Genomic DNA, 26264 nt, shown 5'->3' on the forward strand with positions numbered 1-26264 from the left:
CATCTACCAAGCTTCGTCGCTTTATCCGTCTATGGTAATGAATTAGCGCACTTTTTCGGCGTTTTCGAAATTTTCGATATCCAAAAAGTGGGCATGGTTATCGTACGATTTCGTTCATTTTAAATAGCGATCTGAGATGATTGCCAAGGAATCCACATACCAAGTTTCATTTAGATACCTCAAAATTTACTCAAGTTGTCGTGTCGTGTCGGACGGACATGGCTTAATGAATTTCTTTTTCACCCTGATAATTTTGATATATGGAAGTCTAAATTTATCTCGATTAATTTATACCGCTATGCGAACAAAATTAATATACTCTGTGAGCTCTGCTCATCTGAATATAATTATAGCTGCGTTGGTTTCGTAGGGTTTCGTAGATGGTTTATAAGTGGTTTTTAATTAAATATCACATACGTTTGGGAAATATCGACCAAATTTTAGACCAAGGGTGACGTTTTTTGGAACGATTTTCCTTCATCCTTTGTCAAATAAGGGAAAATCGCCATGTAGGAAAATTACCTTAGGGTAACCCTGGGATGTGTTTGTATGACATGGGTATCACATGAAAGGTATTAAAGAGTATTTTAGAAGGGAGTGGGCCTTAGTTCAATAGGTGGGCGCCATTTAGGGATATCGCCATAAAGGTGGACCAGGGGTGACTCTAGAATGTTTTTGTACGATATGGGTATCAAATGAAAGATGTTAATGATTATTTAAAAGGGAGCGGGCCTTAGTTCTATAGCTGGACGGACGCCTTTTCGAGATATCGCCATAAAAGTGGACCAGGGGTAACTCTAGAATATGTTTGTACGACATGGGTATCAAATGAAAGGTGTTAATAACTATGATAAAGGGAGAGGGCCTTTGTTCTATAGGTGGATGCCCTTTCCAGATATCGCCAAAAAGGTGGACCAGGGTGACTCTAGAATGTGTTTGTACGATATGAATATCAAATTAAAGGTATTAAAGAGGGTTTTTAAGGAAATGGCCCTTAGTTGTATATGTGAAGGCGTTTTCGAGATATCGACCAAAATGTGGGCCAGGGTGTTCTGGTTCATGTGTCGTATAACGCTAATTTACTTATATATGTAATACCACGAACAATATTCCTGCCATGTTTCCAAGCGCTTTTGATTTCGCTCTGCAGAACTTTTTCATTTTCTTCTACTTAATATGGTAGGTGTCACACCCATTTTACAAAGTTATTTCCAAAGTTATATTTTGCGTCAAAAAAGCAATCCAATCACCATGTTTCATCCCTTTTTTCGTATTTGGTATAGAATTGTGGAATTTTTTTCATTTTTCTAAATTTTCGATTTCGAAAAAGTGGTCGCGGTCAAAGTCGGATTTCGCCCATTTTTAATACCAAGATAAAGTGAGTTTGGATAAGTACGTAAATTAAGTTTGGTAAAGATACATCGATTTTTGCTCAAGTTATCGTGTTAACGGCCGAGCGGAAGGATAGACGGTTGACTGTATATAAAAACTGGACATGGCTTCAACCAATTTCGCCCATTTTCATAGAAAACAATTATCGTCATGGAAGCTATGCCCTTACCGAATTTCACAGGGATTTTTCAATTTTTGATCGACTTATGGCATTAAATGTTTTCTAGGCAAATTAAATGAAAAAAGGCGGAGCCGCGCCCATTCTTAAAGTTTTCTTTCATTTTTATACTTTCTTGCACCATATCATTATTGGAGTTGAATTTTGGCATAATTTAATTATATACTGTAAAGATATTTAATTTTTTGTTAAAATTTGACTTTAAAAAATTTGTTTTTTAAAAAGTGGGCGTGTTCGTCATCCGATTTTGCTAATTTTTATTCAGAACACAAACAGTAATAGGAGTAACGTTTCTGCCAAATTTCATCATGATAACTTCTACGACTGCCGAATTACAGCTTGCAAAACTTTTAAATTACCTTCTATTAAAAGTGGGCGGCGCCACGCCCATTGTCCAAGATTGTATTAATTTTCTATTCTGTGTCATAAGGACAACCCACCTACCAAGTTTCATTGCTTTATCCGTATTTGATAATGAATTATCACACTTTTTCTGTTTTTCGAAATTTTCGATATCGAAAAAGTGGGCGTGGTTATTGTGCGATCTGAGATGAGTGGCCAGAAACCTACATACCAAATTTCATTAAGATACCTCAAAATTTACTCAAGTTATCGTGTTTACGGACAGACGGACGGACGGACGGGCATGGCTAAATGAATTTCTTTTTTCGCCCAGACCATTTTGGTATATAGAAGCTATATATCGATTAGTTTATGTCGTTACGGGGTGCCGTTTTGCGAACAAAATTAATATACACTGTGAGCTCTGCTCAGCTGAGTATAAAAATCTGGTTTTGCTTTCAAACAAAGTGAATTCAGTATCAGTTTTTTTTTCCCGACAGCTGATTGTTTTTTCCTGATTATTTTCCATACAGGGCCTTGTACTTTAATATGCCAGTTAATCGAAATCAATTAAAATTTTCATTCTTCAGCACGGCGAATTGGTTGAATTCGCTTTGCTACCACCTGGTATGGATTCGCCGGCTCTCAAATATCCTCCGAGAAAAAATTATTCTAATCATTCGAACGAAAGAAGTCTAAAGCTGTTAACACAATGCCGAGGGATGACGATATACGCCGCGTCGCACAGTGGCATTTTTGCATGATTTAGACGCGAAAAATTAATAACTCACTGAAAAATGAATATATTTCATTCAAACCAAGTGTATATGTTTGTATGCCTTACTCAGTGAGGATAGGCGAAGGAGGTGGTGGAGGGTTTGGGGGGTTGGACCCCCTCCAAAAATTTAGAATTTGCGCCAAACAAAAACTCTATTATAGCCTTATCTTGTTCTTTTGTTCACAATTGATCATACCTATATTTAAGTTTCTTATCTTCTTCAAACCATGAAGCAAACTTTCCAAGAAAATTTATTTTGGTGTAATTCACTTGAATCCATCTCATACAAAGTTTGATAAAAAAAATTCGAACTTTACTGCAGCGTTCATCAGACAATCCCTCGCCTCTATTTACTCCCTCCCTAAAACAGTACACACGTGGTCAAAAACGGCTTTATCCTTTGGCCACGTTCTGCAACCAACACCTCATACCACTCCCTCTTTGCGATCGTCATTATATCAAAAGGGGGACCTGCGGGGATGAAGGATCATTTGAGTTATATGCAATAATATTGAGTTATTGTAGAAATTCAAAAATTGTTGTGGTACAGCGTGGTTCAAACTTTTGGCAGGCATTAAAAATCTCATAATTTTGTAAAAAATACTTAACCAAAAAACATTTGAACACTTGCAAAATAATATAACTACGTGTAGATTTAAAATAACCAAAAAGTATTTTAGCTTTTTTTTCACGACAAAGTCTTATTTAGTTTTAAACCACTCGTTATTTCACTTCTGTAAATTGTACTACTTAGCGCGTCATCAACAACTTACAGTTTGACAGCAGATTATTCAATGAAGACCAATAATTATAAGAAATGATAATTCCCGTTATATACTGTGGACATTTTAAAAACAAACTGCATTCAAATTAAAGAATAAAATTACTTGAAAATTTTTACAATGCCACTGTGCGTCGGGCGCTGAAATTTCTCGTATTACGCGCAGATATTTTATCTACTCAAAATAAAATGCCGGGCGAAATTTTCTGACGCTTTTTATTCAGAGTGGCCATTTACAGAAATAACGATGAAAACAATTAAAACTTTTTTAATTCTTTGCTTTAGCACTTGACTGCTAAAACACGCCCAAAATGTTAACAGCCGGGTCGAAAGACAGGTTTGGTTCTCAGGAATCTTAATCCGGAGGGCGAACATTAATATTATAACCCATTAATTTAATAAATACAGTTTACATATATACGGCGCATGTTACGAACGTTTCCCATAAGCTTACATGAGCTTAAATTTTTTACAGCGCACGTACGCCGGTTAGTTGAAAACATTGATTAAAAAACTAAAATTTAGCCAATGTTGTGCTAATTACCTTTTAGTTTTTAATAATATTTATCAATAGTTGGCGGTTTATTAATAACGTCACCGAAGCACGTCTTTCGATATCTCTCCTACCTGTTTGAACGTGTTTTGGCAGTAAAATTAAAATTTTTTTTTTTTGATACTATGTAGTCTTTTTTTTATACTTAACAAGATTGAACAGCAACAACCCTTGGGATGTTTGTCATCATCCCCCGGCGGCGACGATAGAAATAAATCTATCCTCGCAAAATGCCGTCGCGTAAATCTCGCTCTTCGTTTTCATTGTGTTTACCTTTATGTAATTACTGGGATTATATTTTTGACAAGGCGAGGTTCGTCGCGTTTATTTCGCGGCGGCCAGGTATTGTGTTTCAAGCTTAAGATTGACGACAGAGTGTTCGCTATAAGCTATGCTAGGTTGAACTGACCGGTTGATAAAGACCTCGCATACACTGAATGTGTCCATATTTCTGGCACTCTGATATCATTTACAATTTTCCATAAGAAATTTTTTTCATGACTTTTTATCTTTATATTATAGCAACTCTTCTCGCTTTCACTCTGTTGTAAGCCTAAAACCAAGAACATGCGTTGACAAAAGGCAGTTCACCCATTTGTGTTTACTGTGCCAATTTGGGAAAATGTTAATATATTGATTTGATCTTAGAATAATTACTTGCTAATTTTTTTTAAGAAATGCACGTGATAGTTTGTTTCACTTTTGATTTGTAATTATTAAAACAATATTTTAAACACATTTGCTTGTAATTTACTCAACCTAATGAATAAGTAATCACTTACGGTATTTAGCAGTACCGTAGGAAGAGAATATAACCATTTGTTTTATTCAAGGAGTCGCCCTCGGCAGTCTTTGGCAAGCACTCCGAGTGTATTTCTGCCATGACAAGCTCTCAGTGAAAACTCATCTGCCTTGCAGATTCCGTTCGGACTCGGCATAAAACAAGTAGGTCCCGTGCGGCCAATTTTTTGGAAAAATTAAAAGGAGCACGACGCAAATTGGAAGAGAAGCTCGGCCTAAGATCTCTTCGGTGGTTATCGCGCCTTACATTTATTTATTTAATTCTTAAAACATTTTAATATCACAGAGTTCGTCATCATCTAAAGAATGAAAATAAATATTTGATTTTTTCATTGGTTCAATGAGATCGTACCTTACATATAAAATTTAATTTTATATTTTTAAATGAATTCTAATACGCTCTTCGTGTTTACGCTAAGAGTCATCTATATTTTCACTCTTGCCAATAAATGTTACTTTGGACTAGGCAGGTAGTTGGAAAGTCCTCTCTCGAAAATCATGCTCTAAAAGTCACTTATCGTACAAGTCCTGGTGTATGATGCAGAAGCATGGACCAAGACATCAGATGAAGCCGGTTTGAAAGTGCTCGGGAGAGTTGGCGATGGCAAGTACCGAAGAAGATTTAACGACGAGCTATACGAGCTTTACGCAGACATAAAAAAAGTCCACCGAATTAAAACGCAGAGGCTACGCTGCCTAGGCCACGTATTGCGAAAGATGACGCGCGGGCTAAGAAAGTATTTTTATCGGAACCCGCCTATAAAAGCAGAGGAGGAGGGCGACCCCCACTCCGCTGGAAGGATTTATAAAGAATATTTGGAGGCTTGGTTCTGGAAAAAAATTGCCAAAGCGTCCAGGTTTACTTTGAAAATTCTCTCGGAAAAGAAGGCAAACGGGTTTGGTAAAAAATGAATTTGAAGTCATTATAAAACCTTACTAAAAAACGTAGTGCAGTAAATTAATAAACAAATGCAACGCGCGATATACCTCCGAAGAGGACTTTGGCCGAGCTTCCTGTTCCTTTTTCATTTTGCCTTCAAATTAGTGGGTCGGGACCTACATGTTTTTTGCCGACCCCCAACGGCATCTGCATGGCAGATGAGTTTTCACTGAAAAGCATTTCATAGCAGAAAAACATTCGGAGTGCTTACTAAATCACTGCCGAGGGACGCTCCCGCTTCTAAAAACTTTTTTCTAATTGAAAAAACTTGTTTCTCTTTTTTGATCTTTCTTTGGCCGGGGGTTGAACCCTGGATCATCCGTATGTAAGCGGAGCGCGGTACCATCACACCACTGGTTAAAAAAAGAGACTGCCAAAAAAATGTTCTCCAAACGAGTTCTTGCACTCTCGAGCCTGTCACAAAAATTCAACCTTATTTATCCCATTCCCTTAGACAGGGCGACCGAGAGAAAATCCGGGCCCGGGGCAAAAAGAATACTGGCCCCCATACTAAAATGAACAAATTCTCAAAATCAAAATTACCATCTTTTACATATTTATAAACATTTGTTATACATCCCAGCCAGCATTTTTTGAAATTTTTGATCATAAAATATTCAAATATCATACCCCAAGATGATTAAAAACGTTCAAATTCAAAGGTATTTTGTATTCGAAAAGTAATGTATCGTCGGGAGAAAAATGTACCATAAATGTGATTATTCTTGAATAATCATTTTTGATTCATGATTCAAAACACTTTTTATTCATAGTTGATATCATTCTAAAATTGAACTTTAATTGTTTTAGAGTAATATTTGACTGCTTTTCACGGTAATTTTCTGATCATATTCGTGAACATATTTCAATCGTTTTGGTTGAGATTTTTGAATCATTTTTGAATACGATTATCACGATTTATTCTTCATATCTCATACAAAAAGATACTACATGATATATATATTTCATCAGGGGAAGAAAGCATGCGGAAATGAGCTATTTGAACCAAAGGTAAATAAACTTGACTGATATACACCTGCGACTACAACATCCAACATCAGTTATGATCGTCAATATCTTAAAAAACGATAAGGTACGGGATGTTGAAGCCATATTCAGGTATGTCAAGAGAGTTTCACTTACCTGGGGTTCAAATAGCTCACAAACTTCGTATTTTCCAACCATTATGTATTTTCTTGGAAGCCGAAGGTTGAGAAATGATTGGGGACATCTTCGGTTACGAGCAGCATTTACAATATCTTTTGTATAAATAAAAAAAATTTATATATTTTTTCTAACTTCATGATTGAAATTTGTGCACGTGAGAAAATACGATTTTCAATGAAAAATAAAATTTTAACAAGTATAAAATTTATTGTTCAGTCGACAAAGATAGTCGAAAAAAATTCAGAAAGCTGGTTGAAAAATGATTAAAAATGTTTGATCACCAAAAGTAAACACATTTGATTTAAATATGATTCCAAAATATTGAAAAACAATATTCAGTTTTTGATCATCAAAAGTATTCTTATTTGATTATTCTTCTTGTTGATTTTTATTAAATATTAAAATCTAATCATCAAAGGACTTCAAAAATGATTCCAAAAAGTGATCGAAAAATGATTTTCAGTTTTTGATCATCAAAAGTATTCATATTTGATTATTTCCTTTGTTCACTTGTATGATAACTCATTATTTAGTCAGAAAGAGTAATCAAATTGTACTGATATGTAGGGAAATTCAAAATTAAATCACCTAAATGCTGAGTGGGATGTATATTTAAGCGTACACATTAGGCCAGGTCGATTTGTGGGGAGGCAAAAAAATCGCCAATTGCTCTATGAAAATCATATTCTAGGGATCAAAATAAGAAACTTTGCCGAAGGAACCATACCTCTAAAACGAATTCTGATGTCCCCCCCCCCCCCCCCCCCTTTGGGTCGTAGGGGCAAATTTTTAAAAATCCCACTTTGAAATGCCTATGTTTTTCCTTTTTGGAGTTTATTTTTCTCTTTAGAAATTTATTTAGTCAGAACATATGTAAATGAAAAAATGAATTTAACTTAGTAATAGAAAAGAAATTAAAAAAAAATTATTAGAAATTAGCGTTTTTAAAACCCCCTTTTAAAACCAAGGCATCACTGTGATGCAGTTGCATGTCGTAAACATAGTTGTGTGGGTTTTTTATTCAACCGTTTTAAAAAATGAAGGTATCACTGTGACACAATTGCAGATCGTAAAATTGCTTGTGTTGTTTTTTTAAGCCACCACAAGATACAGCAGGTAGAATTGCAATTGCCCCTACCCAAAAGTTCGACCCAAAGGGGGGTCATCAGAATTCGTTTTAGAGGTATGGTTCCTTCGGCAAAGTTTCTTATTTTGATCCCTAGAATACGATTTTCACAGAGCAATGAGCGATTTTAAATCGACCCGCCCTAGTATACATGCATACATGTATATTATATTCAATGAATGTATAGGTACACACTTTAATTTCTCTACGCATTCATACAGAGAGATATGAGTAAATATGTTTACATAGAAATATACATATTGTCACGGATATTAGCATCCCTAAGCTATACCATCACTAAGGCGATGCTAAGCGATGTTCACGTCAATAATCAAATCATGTATACACATATATAAGGCAGCCGAGAGATGTCACACACAGATGCATTTACTTATACGCGTATGTGTGTGCGAGAGACTGTAAACTACAAACTCACATACATCTGAGAGACGCTGAAAAGTAGAAATATGTAAACAAGTAGAAACTATATGAGAACTATAAACACTCGAAATAGTTGGTAAGTTCTGGAAATAGAAGAGCCTAGATGTATGCAGCGTAAACTATAAAAGCGGCACAAGCGAGTAAAATGTAATTCAGTTTGAGTTGAGCTATCAATCAGTTAGTAATTAAGCACGCGATCTGGCGGCCAATAGTAGAGTTTCATTTGAGTTATCAATCAGTTTGGTTATTAAGCCAGCGAGTAGCAAAGTATAAGTGTTATTGTGAAGTACTTTAATAAAGGCCATTTTTCCATTATTCAATATTGGAGTTATTTATTCAACAGTTTAGTGATTCGAACTTAGCAGAGGATTGCAAATAAGAGGATTTGCAAGCAAATTCGTTACAATATCTATATATATAAAAAGAAGTGTACATTTTGATTGTCACTCCATAACTCGAGAACGGATAGAAAGATTGCTATGCAATTTTTAGGAAAGATACAGGAAGGAGAGATGATGGTTAGTTGATTATGAAATCCCAAATCGGTTTAGCCATTCTTGAGTTATGATTTTTTTTTAGAAAAAATTCAAATCTAATATATAAAATTCTTCTGTCACGGTTTTAGAGGCTTAACTCCCTCGAAACGGCTGAACCGATTCTCATGAAATTTTGTGAGCATATTGGGTAGGTCTGAGAATCGGCCAACGTCTACCTTTTTTTCGCTACGTGCCTAGGGTCTTGAGATCAAAACGTGGACCCGGGTACCCCTAGAATGTGTTTATACAATATGGATATCAAATGAAATATGTTGATGAGTGCTATAGTACAGGATAATTTTCATACCCCTGGGTGACTAGGGTCTCGAGATATAGGCCAAAACGTGGACCCGGGTACCCCTAGAATGTGTTTATACAATATGGATATCAAATGAAAGCTGTTGATGAGTGCTATAGTACAGGATAATTTTCATACAACTGGGAGGCTAGGGTCTCGATATGTAGCCCAAAACGTGGACCCGGGTACCCCTAGAATGTGTTTATACAATATGGATATCAAATGAAAACTGTTGATGAGTGCTATAGTACAGGATAATTTTCATACAACTGGGAAGCAAGGGTCTCGAGATATAGCCCAAAACGTAGACCCGGGTACCCCTAGAATGTGTTTATACAATATGGATATCAAATGAAAACTGTTGATGAGTGCTATAGTACAGGATAATTTGCATACAACTGGGAGGCTAGGGTCTCGAGATATAGCCCAAAACGTGGACCCGGGTACCCCTAGAATGTGTTTATAAAACATGGATATCAAATGAAAGCTGTTGATGAGTGCTATAGTATAGGATAATTTTCATACAACTGGGAGGCTAGGGTCTCGAGATATAGCCCAAAACGTGAACCCGGGTACCCCTAGAATGTGTTTATACAATATGGATATCAAATGAAAACTGTTGATGAGTGCTATAGTACAGGATAATTTTCATACAACTGGGAGGCTAGGGTCTCGAGATATAGCCCAAAACGTGGACCCGGGTACCCCTAGAATGTGTTTATAAAATATGGATATCAAATGAAAGCTGTTGATGAGTGCTATAGTACAGGATAATTTTCATACAACTGGGAGGCTAGGGTCTCGAGATATAGCCCAAAACGTGGACCCGTATACACCTGGAATGTGTTTTTACATTATGGGTATCAAATTGAAGCTGCTGATGTGTGCTATAATACAGAGTAAGTTTCACACCGCTGAGTGACTAGGGTCTCGAGATATAGGCCAAAACAATGACCCGGATACCCTTAGAATGTGTGTGTATTATGGATATCAAATGAAAGCTGTTGCTGAGAGCTCTAAAGTTCATTGTGATATTCGATTTAGTCGCATCAACCTGGCAAAACTGATAAATATGCATGCGAAGTCGAAATAAAGGCAAGAATTAATAATACCCACATACCTATTTACATACGTCCTATTCGATTTGCCTGAAATTTCGTATATAAATTTGCCTATATTATTATTTACGATGTCTTTTTCCGGGAAGTATACCAGAGACGGACTGGGTCTGGGATTAGGACTAGGACTGGGACTGAGATTGAAACTCGGAGTGGGACTGGGACTGAGACTCGGAATGGGACTGGAACAAAATACATACCTCCCTCTGGGACTGGCAATAAGAGATGAAGAAGAAGGAGAAAAACTTGACAGAAAAGAAAGGAGAGAAGGAGACTGAGAAAGATATAGAATGAGACGAAGATCGAGATGAAACGATAAAGACGGAGGGAGGAGTGAATAAAAAGATTAGGAAAAAGTGTAGAGGGGTAGGGCAGAGTTAGACGTAAGAAGCTTATTAAAATTCTGCAAATTTAGGGCAGAACAACGTCTGCCGGGTCTGCTAGTTCTTAATAAAGTATTAATATATTTGTAGAAAATAAATTATTATATTGATTGCGAGCAATATTACACTTTAAAAATCGGTGAATAGAGGTGTGAAAACTAATGAAAAAATACGTACAGTTTATTACTTATAGAGTTTTATTTAAATATTGCATTAATTGTATGAAATAAATTTCTTTAAATTGCAATGCAAATATTTTTTGGTAGTAATTTGGTATACTAAAAGAGTGTAATTAACACAAGTGGGCGTTCCTGGCCTTAACAGCTGCGAAATTATATATGATAGTGTCAAAATCCAACTGTCTCGCTGTTGGTGCTTCAATACAGAGCATGCCAAGTCCTGTAAGGCGTTCTTGAGTTGAACACGATCGATGAAAGTTATTTATCCTTGCAAGAACACTGAAGGAACGTTCAGCACTAGTTACTGTAACAGGTATGGTGCAAAAAATACATAGAGCAACACAGATGTTAGGAAAAATTTTAGCTAGATTTAGAGCACAGATAGCATTCAACAATTCAAATGGTGACAGACATTCGTTAAATTTTGCTGAGTAAGTGTGCTTCAAGGTGATCATTTCATCTCCTAAACTCTCGGAAACGTCTGAATTGTATTTTCTGACAAATTGAACGGCATTTTCTCGTACCTCATCCATGTATCCAAATTGCAACAAAAAGGAAAAGGTGTTCTTCAAATTTTTCATAACAGCAAATCGTTCGGTAATACCTGCAATAACCGAATTAACTATCACCAAGAAGGTGTTGTTTTTGAAATCAGTCTCGTGATCGTTGATCGTCTCGTTCTCTTCACATTCATAAAATGTTTTTGCGATTCCTTTTTCGAACGTCAGGAAACTTTGGTGAGATTCCCAATCCAGTGGCGACTGTTTTGCATTCGCATAAAATGTTTTCCCATTGATTTCTGATCAGGTTTAAGTCAGAGATCAAACTTTCTAAGTTTATAACTTCGATATCGATCGTAGTATCCTTGGCTTGCAGAATAATGTTTCTTTCATTAATAGCTGTCAAAATTTTTAGCCAAATGGAGGATAACAAAATACATTCAAACTTGCTGATGTATTGAAGAACGCCATTAACATCACCATATGTTTCCGCTGTCAAATTTAGCCTAAGTAACTAAACGAGTGCCTGTTTCAATCCTTGGCTATGATTTGCAAAAGGCTTAACTGCCTCAACTCTAGCTGACCATCTTGTGTCTGAAAGTTTATGGAGAGAGCTTGGAACGTTATGGCTAAGAATATCCCAGCGTTGTGTACTGCTGCTGAAGCACGAGTAGCACTGTTGGACAACTTCGCACAACATTGCGCAGCATCGACACCACATAAATTCAGGCTGTGTGTTACACAAGGAGAATAATCAGCATTCGGGTTTTTTTTTTAAGAATACGGATTTGTACCCCGTTATATGCCCCTTTCATATTAGCACCGTTGTCGTACCCTTGTGCACGACAATCTTCCAAAGGGATTTCATATTTATTTAGAGTATCGCAGATTAAGTTAGCAATCGCTTGACCCGTCTTTTTGTAGCAATCAACAAAAGTTAAAAACCATTCTTACTTACTTACTTACTTAATTTACGCTTAACCGTTTAAACGGTTATGGCCGTCCAACAAGCAGTCGCTCCTTTTCTCTGCCAACCGGCGCCAATTGGTCACACCAAGGGAGTTTAAATCGTTTTCCACCTGGTCCTTCCAACGGAGAGTGTTAGAACCTTTCTTGGATACTAAAATTTCTGGTTTCAAGACTAAAGTCGAGGTACCGCAAAATGAAAGTAGTTTGCTCAACGAGCCTTGAATCGGGCGTAGAATCGACAATGATGGCGAAATATTTAGCTTTTTTCAGTTCTTACAATATCGCTGTTCTTACGTGTTGTGCACAAATTTCAGTAAATTCGTTTTGGATATCAGCAGAGAGATAATGCACCTGTAGCCGTTTTTGTTGCTGTTGAGAAATCTTGACTTTCTCCAAATGCTCTCTCAGTACTAGATCGTAACGCCTTATAAGTTCGAGAATGCCTAAAAAGTTACCATTGTTCCGTTCGCCAAGAGTATTGCTCTCACCTCGAAATGCTAGACCCCCTTCACCTAGAAATAAAATTGTTTGTAAGATCCGATATAATATTTCCTTACATTTTTGAGCTTCGCTGATCAACTGTTTGTCCAGAAGTCCATCAATCAAAGTGTCCTTCTGGATACGAGTTTGCGATGAGCGCCTTTGTATGTAACATTTTACGTGATCTTACGTATTTTCATGAGCTGGCAGATTATCACGAAGCTTTTTCCATGGTTGCATTTTTGAATAGCCTTGAGGGAGACAAAGGTTCGAACGATTTATGGTGTTGGTACTCATCAGACGACAAGGAAGGCAATAAAAAGCATCTTTAAAGGAAAAATTTTAGCTTCGCAAGCTTCGTTTGTTTTCGGCGTATCGCTGTTTACATACATACATACATACATGTATATCGCTGTATAAGAATTTGCATCATACCGAATTTTTCTGCTGCAACAGAAAACGAATTCAACTTTAAGCTACAAAGCCGACGCCAAAAACCAACAACACCTTATGCGTGGTGCAGACACGTTAAGTAATTTATAAAATTTGTTGAAATTTAAAATGAATGCTATCTACGAAAGGTGATTAAAGGTGTGGTCTGTTTATTTTCTGTAAGCAAAAGGCTTGGATAGCATTTTGAGATTCCCGGGACCCTCCAAGGCCCGGGCCCGGTGTAAATGACCCCGCAAACCGATCAAATTGCTGATTAAAAAAGTTTCATGTGAGGATGAGCCTAATGACGAATATGCTGACTAGTAGACGGATACATATATGAGCAATTCTAATTTAAAACTTGTTGAGGCTAAATATTTCTTGGGTTTACCTGCATTGGATCAAAACAAGAAAATATTTGTAAGTTCAATGAGTAAAAGTGACTGAGTTATTCAAATTTTGATGAAAACTAAATTCGAAAACAATTTCAAATTGTGTCAAAACTGCTAAGAAATGTTTACTTGGCCCTTTGTTGTCTGAATTTAAAATCACCCTTTGCAAAATAAAAAGAAAGAAAGAGAAACTGAAAATCGGGTATAAAAACCCGGTTTTGCCCCAACTCACGATTTTGGTTGTCCAGACAAAAACTTGTACGTAATCATTCTTAGATCTTCGAGAATTTCTAGAAAAATGGTATGACTTCCCAGGTATCGTTGTGAAGAGATTTGCGTGGTGCTTCTTTAATTTCTTCTAAAAATTAGCGGGACAGGACCTTCATGTTTTATGCCCACTCCTAACGGCATCTACAAGGCAGATAATTTTCACTGAGAAGTTTTTCATGGCAGAAATACGCTCGGAGTATTTGCCAAATCACTGTCGAGGGGCGACTCCACTTGAAAAACTTTCTTCTGACTGAAAAAAATTGTTGCTAAATTTTCGATGTTGCTTTGCGCGGGGCTTGAACCCATGATCTTCGGTGTGGTAGTCGGAGCACGCTACCACCCCACCACGGCGGCCGCAATGACTATAAAAATCGGCCAAAGATATTGTTGAAAGGACGATTTAAAGAGTTTACGACTACTTAAGTACTTCAGCTCGGAATACTCCTTCAGAGTACACCATGGAGCACCTACGGGTCAGAACTTACCAAGAATACGCAAAAAGTACTTAATGGCCTACTGCCAAGAAAAGGTAGAACTGGACCATGTGATTCATTTTGGAGTACTAACATGACCGAAATAGTACGCATTATGCAACAATTTTTTCAGATGCCACTGAAACAATGGTACCTTATCCTCTATTCTATTAATAACAAATCCTATTTAAACCAAATGCACAAAATTCAAATAGATTTACGTTTCTGTCTGTACGTTTGTCTCTCCTTAATTTGTTTTGCGAATCGGAATAAATTTCGCTCTGAAGAATTTTCAGTTATTTCGTTTAGAAAAATCAGACAACTAACTTCAGAATCAAAATTGCTATTGATAATTTCTGTGCCAGATTTTCATAACACGCTTTGCTCAGTGCTTCGCTTTGTTAGATGAGTTTTAATAGTTTAGATGTGGTATTGCTGGAACGTAAAACGAAGAGAAAAGTTGATAGCTCTTCTGGGAAAGTTGATACTTTTGGCAGAGCGTTCTTTCTAAATCCGGTCTTATTGGAATATGTATTTTACACATCCAAAGATATGTTGAGATTACATTTCTGATCCGCACATTTGTCTTGTCCATTCAATATCGATACTTTTGAGTATCGAGCTCTTTTGGTTCGACACTATCGGGTACCCGACAGATGCAGAGCAGTATCGATATCGTGTTCCTATATTCGGTACATAGCATTGAACGGTTTGCGCACAGTTAAATAACACAAATGGATTACGCAAAAGTTAGAAATGTTTATTGTTTTTCCCGAGAGATTATTTTTGTTGGCTAGGGCCTTTGTTAGTTAAGCCAACGAAATGTATTTGAACAGCTTTTACAGCTTGCCTATTTATTGCCTACATAATATCAAAAAAATTATAAAAAATGTGGAATTTTAAAAATTTATAATAAAAAAGTCATAAAGATATAAAGTTATTGTGCATTTTAAAGTTGAAATTATTCGTTAATTAGATATATTGCATAATCAGAATTCATATATGTATGTATGATATCGCACACCAGACCATAAGCGATCAACTAAAAAACACTTTGTTTTGAAAATGTGCACATCTTATCATATGTGCTAGTGTAAGTATTAGTTTATATTAAAAATTTTCGCAGTAATTTATGGAGGTATTATGCAATCGTTCAAATAGATCTGTCGGTATTTAAATAAGAAGTCTGGCGTACCTGTAGTTTCAGAAATCGACAATTTTGACTTAGCTCCCTTTAGATATAATAGTGCGATAAGTACATGACCATTTCTATCGTAATTCCTGATATCGCTCTCTGAATATCTAACTAATCTCGTCTTTTAGCTCTTTAAAAACAAAATCCATTAAGGCCTTTAGGTTACTTTGCGTTTTGACTTTCTGTTGTCTAAGTCTAAGAAATGATCTGCGATAACTTTAAAGTGAACTTTGTTAGTTTGGTTATATTAGCCATAGCTGGCATTGATTTGGCGATATCTACAAGATCTGAGTTTGTGCCACCAAAATATAGCAGAACTCCTAGCAAAACAACTGAATTCAAACCAAGGCTTCGCAGTTTGATAAACGTTCGCACAGATGTTAACTATCGCCTGCCAAATAACGCTGAACCCATTCACTACAATATTGAATTAACCACAAATGCACATAACGGTAGTAAGGAGTTTACAGGTCGTGTGGAAATTTTACTCATCGCTATTGAAGATACAAGTATTATAATTCTTCATGCACTTAAACTTGAAGATTTTCACGCCACCATAAAAAGAGCAGATTCAAAAGAAACAGTGGAGTGTCCCCTGAACTGGTCATATGAGACAGAGCGGGAATTTCTAAGCTTGACTCCACAAAATAAAACAATTATATTTAAAAGAGGTAGCATATGGTCTTTGACCATCGCGTATAAAGGGGAATTAGCTACCGATGTTTCGGGATTTTACCTGACTTCTTATACCGATAGTTCAAACGAAATACAGTAATTCAGTATAAAACCATGAATAAGTTTTCGCAATGGATAAGAGTTATGTTATAATTACAGTTATCTGGCAACAACGCAGTTCGTATCCATTTTTGCTCGAATGGCGTTTCCATGCTACGATGAACCAGCCAAACGCGCCACATTTACATTGACTCTAAAACACCATCCCTCATACAGTGCTATATCGAATATGCCAATGAACGAAAGTGCAAGCTCGTAAGCAAAGTACCAATAACATAAAAAACGGAAGCTTTCAATTTCAAAATTTAATTTTGCAGTAATGGCGTTACTGTGTTCGATAAGACCAATGTAAAATTGCCTACGTACTTGCTGGCCTTTCACGTGTCCGATTTTTCATTCACAGAAGGCGAATTGAATTCACTGCCCCATCGTCTTTATTCGAAGCCAGAGGAAGTCCCCAATCAGCAATTCGGCCTAGTCACAGCCATGCTAACTTTGCAGCATTTAATTAATTACTTCAAAATGCCATTCGATCTACCTAGAATGGTACAAGTGGCAATACCCAACAGAGGTGGGGCTCAGGAAAATTGGGGACTGGCAACATATTGTGAACAATGCTTGCTCTTCAAAAAAACTTCATCAACGATGCGTGTTGCAGTAGACATAGCTGTTGTTATTGCACATGAACTTACACATCAGTGGATTGGTAATCATGTGACTATAAGTTGGTGGACATATTTATGGCTCAAAGAAGGCTTTGCTAGACTATACTCCTATGAGGCTGCAAATGAAGTGGGCCAATGAGTTTACATGAATGCACTTCAAAAATTTTATTTTCATTTTTGTTTGTAAATATATTTTAGGTTTATCCCGATTGGGATCTTTACCAAATTATGCATGTTGACAGATATCAAACTGCATTGACCAGTGATGGGAGAGGAGATCTAGTTCCAATGACCCATTATGTTCAAACACCATCGGAAATAGGTACGCGTTATAACGACTCATCTTACAACAAACCGGCCTTTGTACTATTCATGTGGCAGCATGCACTGGGAGAAGAGGTTTTTCAAAAAACATTAAATAAATACCTAAATCATAAGTAAGTATTTGGTTTCTTAAATTCTTAGTTTGGTATTAACGCAAATCCATTCGGTACCAGTGCGTTTAGTTCCATTGAGGAATGGCAGCTATTTGCAGCAATGCAGCTTGCCGTGGATGAACATAAAGTAGATACTCCTGCACCCATAGACGTCATGTTTCCCACTTGGTCTCAACAATCTGGTTATCCATTGCTCACAGTGTCACGTAATTACACATCGAAAACCTTTACTGTTACACAAACGGCTTACAATTTAAATAAAACAATTGTGTCATCTAAAACGTTTTACGTGCCATTCAATTATGCCATGCGTTTGAGATGGGACTTTCGCAATACCAGGGCTACACATTATTTACTGAATACCAGTGATATAGCTATTGCTGATATAGGCGCTGAAGATTGGTTGATTTAGAATAAGCAGTCTACCGGTTACTATAGAATCAATTATGATGAAGATAATTGGCGGCTTTTAGCTCGGGGACTGAAACTTCGACCCAACAGGATACATACCCGCAACCGTGCTCAACTCTTGGGTGGCGCTTATGCATTTGTTACCAGCGGTCGCTTGCAGCATGATACTCTGTTAGAATTGATAACCTATCTACCAGGCGAGGATGAGTATGCTCCGTGGTTTAATGCTTATCGGATCATAATTGCTTACAACAGATTTCTCAGTGGCGATAACGATTATAACATATTCAAACAATTCATTGCATCGCTGGTTAACGACATCTACGAAAAATTGGGTGTTAATGAAATACCTGGAGAGTAGCTGCTGCGTTAATTTACACGAAATAGAGCTGTTAATCTCGCTTGTTTGGTTGGTGTGAAGAATTGTCTCATAGATGCTAATGAAAAGTTAAAAGCACTCATCAGCAATGGTGTCGCCATTGAACCAAATCTCAAAGAGCAAGCTTATTGTAATGGTTTATGTAAATCTACTGACAATGTTTACAATTACTTTTTAAATGACTTCCTTAATTCTAGAGATGACAGTTACGTCTCTATGCTACTCCGTACATTAGGTTGTTCTGAAAGTGTGCCACAATTAGAACTGTTTCTTGGGCTCTCGATCAATTTGACCAACCCAATGACCGTATCAGAGCGCACCTCCATATTGGGAAATACATACCTGAGAAGCTCAAGAGGCTTGCTAGTGAGTATGGATTTTCTCAATAACAATTGGGAAGCATATGGTAAACTCTCAAACGAAACAGGAAGCTCCAATCAACTTAATATAGACATAGTTGACATGTCCAACTAAGTGAATAACATTGACCAACAGGAAAAGGTAAGCAGCTATTAAAAAACATCATGTATGTCGTTATTTAGGTTATAATTTTTTACTATAAAAACTTTGATATTTTAAGCTCCTCGCTCTGGTAGAAAAAGTGAAAAACAGCAGTATGGTAGCCGCAAACTTGGAAGACGTTGTTAAGGCAAATTTGAAAGTGACCTTTGACTGGCTTGATAAAAATTGCGAAACGATTATGTCATTTGTCAAGCGCTATCTTTCGATCAATAGTACTTCCCTCTTGTCTTAATTTAAACAAGTAAGGACGGAACTGCCGAAGATTTCATACCTTTCATGAATTGTGCTGAGAAAACATTTTTTTCCATTTGTAATATATTTCAGAATAATCGGCTATATAAGATGTGTAATATATAGAAAATAGATGTACACACATAAGCGATATTTTCGAAATTAAAAAATAAATCGGTAATCTTCACACTAAGTTTCACTTTTCTTATTGTCTGCTATCACCATGAATCACTTATCAAAAACTTACATATACGACGTATACGTAAGTATTCTTCTGGCTGTTAAAATGGAGCAGAAATGACTAAACGCTCCTGTTGTTGTTGTGTTAACAGTGCTTCGCCCCATTCAAAGTCTTCTAACGGGAGTCCAAGGAAACTGGCTGTTTCAACAGGAGCGGACCATAGTGAGGTTGGTGTTAGAGACGTAGGTTCCACATTGTGATTCAAAAGTAGGAGTTTAACCTGTTACAGTATCTAGAACGAAGTTGGGCCGGGGTGACTCGCGTCTCACTTGGTAGTGTGCTTTCTGCAAGGGTAGGATCATATATATTATTTCTAATTGCTGTTTTTATGTACGGGTCCCTTTTTCGCTCTTATTTGGAATCTAAACCTATAAATAAATTTTTGGTTATAAAGATGGAAAATCGGGCTATTAGCGAGCTTTGGGCAATTTTGGTCGTAGTGCTTTTGGTTACATATATTTTATTAAAATAATTTGTTAAAAATAAGCGATTGTGAGCACACAAAGAAATATATTTGTACTATGGCGCTATTGTGAATAGGTGCACTGCATTACCGACAGTTGCTACCATACGCCCGATGGCAGCGCAAGCTGTAAGCTTTAGTTCATTGATAGAACAGCTGATTTCTGTTGATATTTGATAAGATACTTTTATATTAGGGGGACTCATGAAAGCATATAAACTTATAAGGTGTAAAATTATATCCATTTACACCCGCTGTTATATGAACGCACCTAGTAATACTCTTGATAAACTTGATTGTTTATCAGCTGTATTATTGCCGAACAAAATTTTTTTTGTTGTTACACAAATTAGAAAATGTTAAGATTAAGTGAAAAATCAAAACTAAAACGCATTTACTTGCTGTTGCTGGAGATTTCTGATGAAAATGCCTGCTGTAGTGTCTGCAAGGTTGCATTCCTTTGAGTTTACCGCGTTTACACAATGAAATGTGCGCGTAAATTTATACAAATTGTGTAAATGATTTTTAATACAAAATTTGACAGCTCGTTTACGCACTAGATAAATTTATACGTTTACACACTTTATAAGGCATTTATACGGTTACATGAGTCCCCCTATTAGTTGCGCAAGATCCGCACGGGTCCGGCTCGTATTGCATATTAATAATGGGGTTGACCGGGAGCATCCTGGCGAAAGTGTGTGGATTTGTCGCAGGGCCTACTTACGCTTGTCTGGATCAAACGGCTGTGTTGGCAGATGTTCCCCTAACCCCCGTGGAAGCGGGGCTAGAACAAGCAGTGGTTTGCTAGACTGTCCTGGTTTGTGACAATTTAGCAAAAACTGCCTGTTCAGCATTTCGTTGTGCTCTTTAGTGTTGAGCTCTTTGGCCTCACTATGTAGGTGGTGTTCGAGGGTCATAAGGAGAAATCCGGTGACAGTTCTGATTGCAGCATTTTTATCACATTTTGCTAGCATAGAGTAGATTGGTACCCTGCAGCGAGTCACACAAATTCGTAACTAGCTCAGAACTATAGCATTAAGAGACGGTACTAGTTCTGTGTCCCTTCGCAATGCTTTCAACTGACCGTTTTCACATTGTGATGCACTACGAAATGACAGAGAAGCGTATCATGATCTAAAATCATTAGCGACTGAACTATCCCAAATTCGAGACACTCTCCGTGAAGAAGCAATAGAAAAAGCGAAGTCTCTATGTGAAAGCTGGGATATGTATTGATATAGTAAAACGTGTAAGAAGGCGCCGCAAAATGCCCGGAGAATCGCTATTTAAAATGAACGAAATCGGATAAAGCAATGAACCATGGTAGGTGGGTTGACTTTATGACGGAGAATAGACCGCCCACTCTGAAAAGAAGGTAATTTAAAAGTTTTTCAAGCTGTAATTTGGCAGTCGTTGAAGATATCATGATGAAATTTGGCAGGAACGTTACTCCTATTACTATATGTGTGCTAAATAAAAAATTAGCTAAATTGGATGGCGAACACGCCCACTTAAAAAAAAATTTTAAAAGTAAAATTTTAACAAAAAATGTAATATCTCTACGGTATATAAGTAAATTACATCAACAATCAACTCCAGTAATGATATGGTTCAACATAATACAAAAATAAAAGAAAATTTCAAAATTGGCGTGGCTTCGCCATTTTTTGTTCAATTTGTCTAGAATACTTTTAATGCCATAAGTCGAACAAATTCCAATGCTTGTGAAATTCGGTAAGGGCATAGCTTCTATGCGCCGGTAACTGTTTTATGTGAAAATGGGCGAAATCGGTTGAAGCCACGCCCAGCTTTTATACACATTCCTTGGCCGTTAACACGATAACTTGAGCAAAAGTCGATATATCTTTACTAAACTTAGTTCACGTACTTATCTGAACTCACTTCATCTTGGTATTAAAAATGGGCGAAATTCGACTTCGGAAATTTCGAACAATGAAAAAAATGTCACAAAAAATATTTTTCCCCAGGCACAAGAAAACCTCACTACGCCACTGCTATTCTTCACTTAATTTATAAATATAAAGCTGCCAACTATTTACACAAATTATGATAAATTATAAATGCAACTTGTGTGCGAAGTCTCTAGTTCACATACATATGTCGTTATTCGGACTCACGATTTCAGAGTTATTTTCACTCGTTTCACTGAAAACTTGATTTAGATACGCATCGTAACACACGACACGGGCGCCGTATCAATTATAGTGGATAGTTTTTGAGCTATTTCGCCTATATTCTTAATAAAGTATGAAAATACTGAAACTAATAGCATTTGGAGCGAAGCCTCACCCTACTAGTTTAGGTAAAAGGAACGCACAGCTGCATTTCATAAAATTTAACCAAAACTGCTATTTTTCTATAAACCACATCTACAAGACTTTATTTATAATTACGCTCTATAACAAATAATACTAATATTAAACAGAAACGATAATAGCGTAAAATAATGGCTTCAACATTCCTTAAATAATTATTTATATAAAAAAACTGTTTATGTATACATAAGTATAACAAATATATAGAAAACAAATCCGACTGTGGCCGGGGAAAAGGGGTATGTATAAGAAGACGGTTTTGCGAATATTTTGTAACCTAGAAATTTACCTTTGCCGTACCACGCACCGCCGATTGATTATCTGAAGTTATTCAAAATTTAAAAGAAAATGTAAATTTTATCACATAAATCTTTAGTTTGGTCGTTAAACAAGCTTCTGATTAAACTATGGACTTATTCAGTATATGTGAGGTCCTCACACACCGGCCAGTTTAACCCAACCTAACCTATGCAATTCCCGCTTCATTTCAAGAGCTAGAGGCTTCAAATTTCACAAAATGCCTACATATATATGTAGCATTAATTGTTGTTTTAAAAATCGTAGAGATCGGTATTATATATAAGTTATATCCCATACAACCGACTGTTCAGGTAAGAAGCTCTTCGTAATTTCTGCCTCATTTTAAACTCTAGAAACTTCATAAGTCACCATGTGACTAAGTATATGGCATATATTCTTAAATGAAAAAATCGTAAAAATTGGTTTAATATATAGTATATGACCCATATACATTATTGCTCAGATAAGATATTCATACTCATAGCTATCTCATTTAGACAAAAAAAAAACCTGAAACTTCTTTTGAGGATTACCGGTCTATTACTATTTATGTGCGTATGGGATAAGACTATTGCTCAGCTCCATTTATTAAAGGTACAAAGACACAGCCGAATACAGTACCGTCCTAACTTGTTTCGCGTTAAAGAGGTCTGAAGTTTTAAGCTTTAAATTGTAATATTTTTATATCGCTCGCCACGCTGCACAGATGGTCTGATGGCCTAACTAACCAAGGACTACCGACTGAAGTGACGAGACAACTAACATCAAAATACTTAAGACAGTTTTTCTAAATCATTGTCGCCTCTCAACAGTGGTTTCATTTACTACCATGAGACGTCGCACTAAGTCGGCATAAAACATACAGGTGCAACAAGTTCTAGGGAAATTAATATAATTTACTGCAATAGTTTCTTTACAGCTTTTTCCAGTTTTTTTGTCCATCTAACTTTTTTCTGAAAAAGCTCCTGCAACTCTGGATCAAAAAGTCGAAAGTAATTTTTCGGTCAAAGACGAAAGTAATTTATGCTAATGTGGGCCATCATGTCAGTGCCAGCGCACAGAACTTTTTTGTTTTTTTTTTTTTTTGGAGGGAATATTTTCATGAAACTTTCTGGGCTGGCCGAACCACTGCCGATAAGTGCCCCTGGTTAAATGCAGTTTTGAATTATGAATATGAATAAAGCAATTTAAGTCAGATGGTATCAATTTTATATGTGCAATAAAACTTATAATAAGGTTAAACTATGGTACACCAGTCCTTTTTCTAACACATACATATATATAACAGCTTATGTAAGCCTGATTTTGGGTGGCCTGTATATAAGCCTTATATAAATGGTCCTAATATTTCAAGTGGTTTCTTTTAATGGTTGGTCCATAAGGCTTAAAATGAAGTTGTTATATTCTCCTTATGGCTTATAATAACTCTTACGTAAGTTTTACTTTATATGAGCTATAAGCCTTAAACACAACGGTATCTTTCAAATAAATATTATGCCTGTTGACATAAGTACAGAAAAAGGAGGTATCCCATTCGTGTGCATGCGTTTTGCAACGGATCCAGTCCATCGTTTTACGCAGCATATACATATGTATCATTGCATAGCTCTTTTGTCTACATGTGGACTAAGAAACCCAGTTAAATGTTTCTTAAATCAAAAATTCAATTTCGCTTGGAAGCGGTTTCGAAGCAGATGAAACAATCATAGATCGAGTGGCAAACACACGGAATGAAAATGATATTAGGTTGATGTTGCCTTAATAAAGTTACTACGCCTCGAATTCTACCTATCCTAACATAATGCCAACATTATCGTTTCTTGGCCCCTCAAATTTTTTAAATCTGGCCTAAATTCATTCAATGTTAAATTTAAATTAAAAAAAAAATAAAAACCTAAAGCTAAATCGCAACTTTTCAAGGAAAATATTTTAAGGTAGGAACGGTTATTAAATTCATGTATGACAGTTGTTTTTTCAAGATTTTCAAGTTAGATTTTTATGGCCAAATGTGAGTAAAATAAAAAAGTGTATCAAAATAGAAAATTTAGATATGTTTTTGCTATGTAGAACATATGAAAATGTATGTGTTTAATTCGAAAATCTAAATATTTTTTGTGGCTGAAAAACTTCACAAAAGTTGAAACTGTGCCAGTGGCCCCACTTTATATGTATACGAAAAAATAAAACGTCAAATAATCTATAGTGCAGGTTAAAATGCGAGATTTAATTAATCTTCACAGTTGAAGGTCTAGGTGGAGATATGCTATAATATACCTGCTCGCAATGAAAAACAACGGTATTCGAGTAAGGCGCCTTTTCTCGCGGAGTACCACATGTATTGAAATATGAACTTTAACCAATGTGCGACATCCCTGAAGCGCTACTATAATATTGTGGCGAATATTAGAATCACTAAGTGATACTAGCATCCCTAAGCTGATACTAAGCAGCCACTCGTATGTACGTAAACAAAGCAATAATCATTCACACATACATACAAGGCAACGGAGATATACTCACCATCAGCTGAAGCAGTACTCACATATACACACGCATATGGCTACAAACTAGAAATATACATGTATATGGCTGGTAACCAAGCATGAAGTTCACGAAATTACTAGACCTTAGGAGAAATGGGTGAATGAGGAAGCCGAGAGTATAAAAGCAGCACACACTGAGGCATGACTTACCAGTTTGATTTAAACACGCTATCAGTTGCGAAATGAAGTATAATTGTAAAGTATAATTGCAATACTCTAGAGTAATCTAATAAAGACCATTTTGCATTACTGAATATTGGAGTTATTTAGTTTTAGCGATTCTAACGTTAGCAGAAGGTTTGGAATAAGCAGAATTTCCCAAAATTCGATACAATATTATCGAATTTCTGTATTGGAAAACAAATAAATTAATTTGAATTTTTCCTTTTTTTATCCTTAGAGAAATCTTTACTTTGACCCCGGCGCGACAGCCTCCAATCGGGAACAAAATATATATATTGTAACGAATTTACTGCAAATCCTCTTATTCGCAACCTTCTACTAACGTTCGTATCGCTAAACTCTTGAATAAATAACTCCAATATTTAATAATGCAAAATGGCCTTTATTAAAGTACTTCACAATAATACTGATAGTTCACAACCAATAGCTTGCTTAAATGAAACTGATTCTCGCCCCTCTACTGTTGGTGTTTTCATACTCTGTGATTTCCTCGTTGCATCTTCTAGGCGCTTCCAGAATATACTTAGTTATTGCCATATAATTATAACTACAGATGCACGTGTATAGCTTCTCGTATGCGCGTGTATTTGTGAGCGACACTTCCACAATACAATTGCATACTTTTGGGAGCATCTCAGATAAGATATCTGCATGTGTTTGTGCGTATCTTCTCCGCAGCGTGTACCTACATATGTGTAGGCACAATGATTGATCTACTGATGTGCATACAAAGCACTGCTTAGCATTGGCTTAGAGATGAGAGTATCCCTTAGTGTTGCTAATATTCGTCACAATATGATATTTTTTACTTTAGTATTATGTTGGGACCGGAAAGAATTACTTACTTTATATACCCTGATATGCATATTTATTAACATAATAAAAGTGTCAAGAAGTACAATTTTATTTATTATGTACATTCGTTAATATGACATATTTGCAAATAAATTATTCGACGAGAGTGTTCTGATAGCACGAGTGATAACATTTATATATACGATAAGATGCAGTCTTTGTTCTGAACTGCTTCCATGAAACTTAAGATGACAAGGCTCTATTTTCGGGGAAGAGTTATTAGCTGATGCATGTAT

General features: G+C 36.3%; 1 protein-coding gene across 1 annotated transcript; it reads left to right on the forward strand.

Annotated features, from left to right (window-relative positions):
* Positions 1 to 15926: 15926 nt before the first annotated feature.
* Positions 15927 to 19199, forward strand: LOC137240384 (aminopeptidase N-like). The gene is given in 7 exon segments (XM_067766573.1): positions 15927 to 16495; positions 16559 to 16714; positions 16777 to 17251; positions 17323 to 17561; positions 17622 to 18329; positions 18360 to 18852; positions 18932 to 19199. Coding segments are annotated over 6 exon segments (2613 nt in total). The 3' UTR covers positions 18826 to 18852; positions 18932 to 19199.
* The last annotated feature ends 7065 nt before the right edge of the window (positions 19200 to 26264 follow it).

This window comes from Eurosta solidaginis, chromosome 1, assembly GCF_040869045.1.
Source record: "Eurosta solidaginis isolate ZX-2024a chromosome 1, ASM4086904v1, whole genome shotgun sequence".
In the NCBI taxonomy this organism is placed as follows: domain Eukaryota; kingdom Metazoa; phylum Arthropoda; class Insecta; order Diptera; family Tephritidae; genus Eurosta; species Eurosta solidaginis.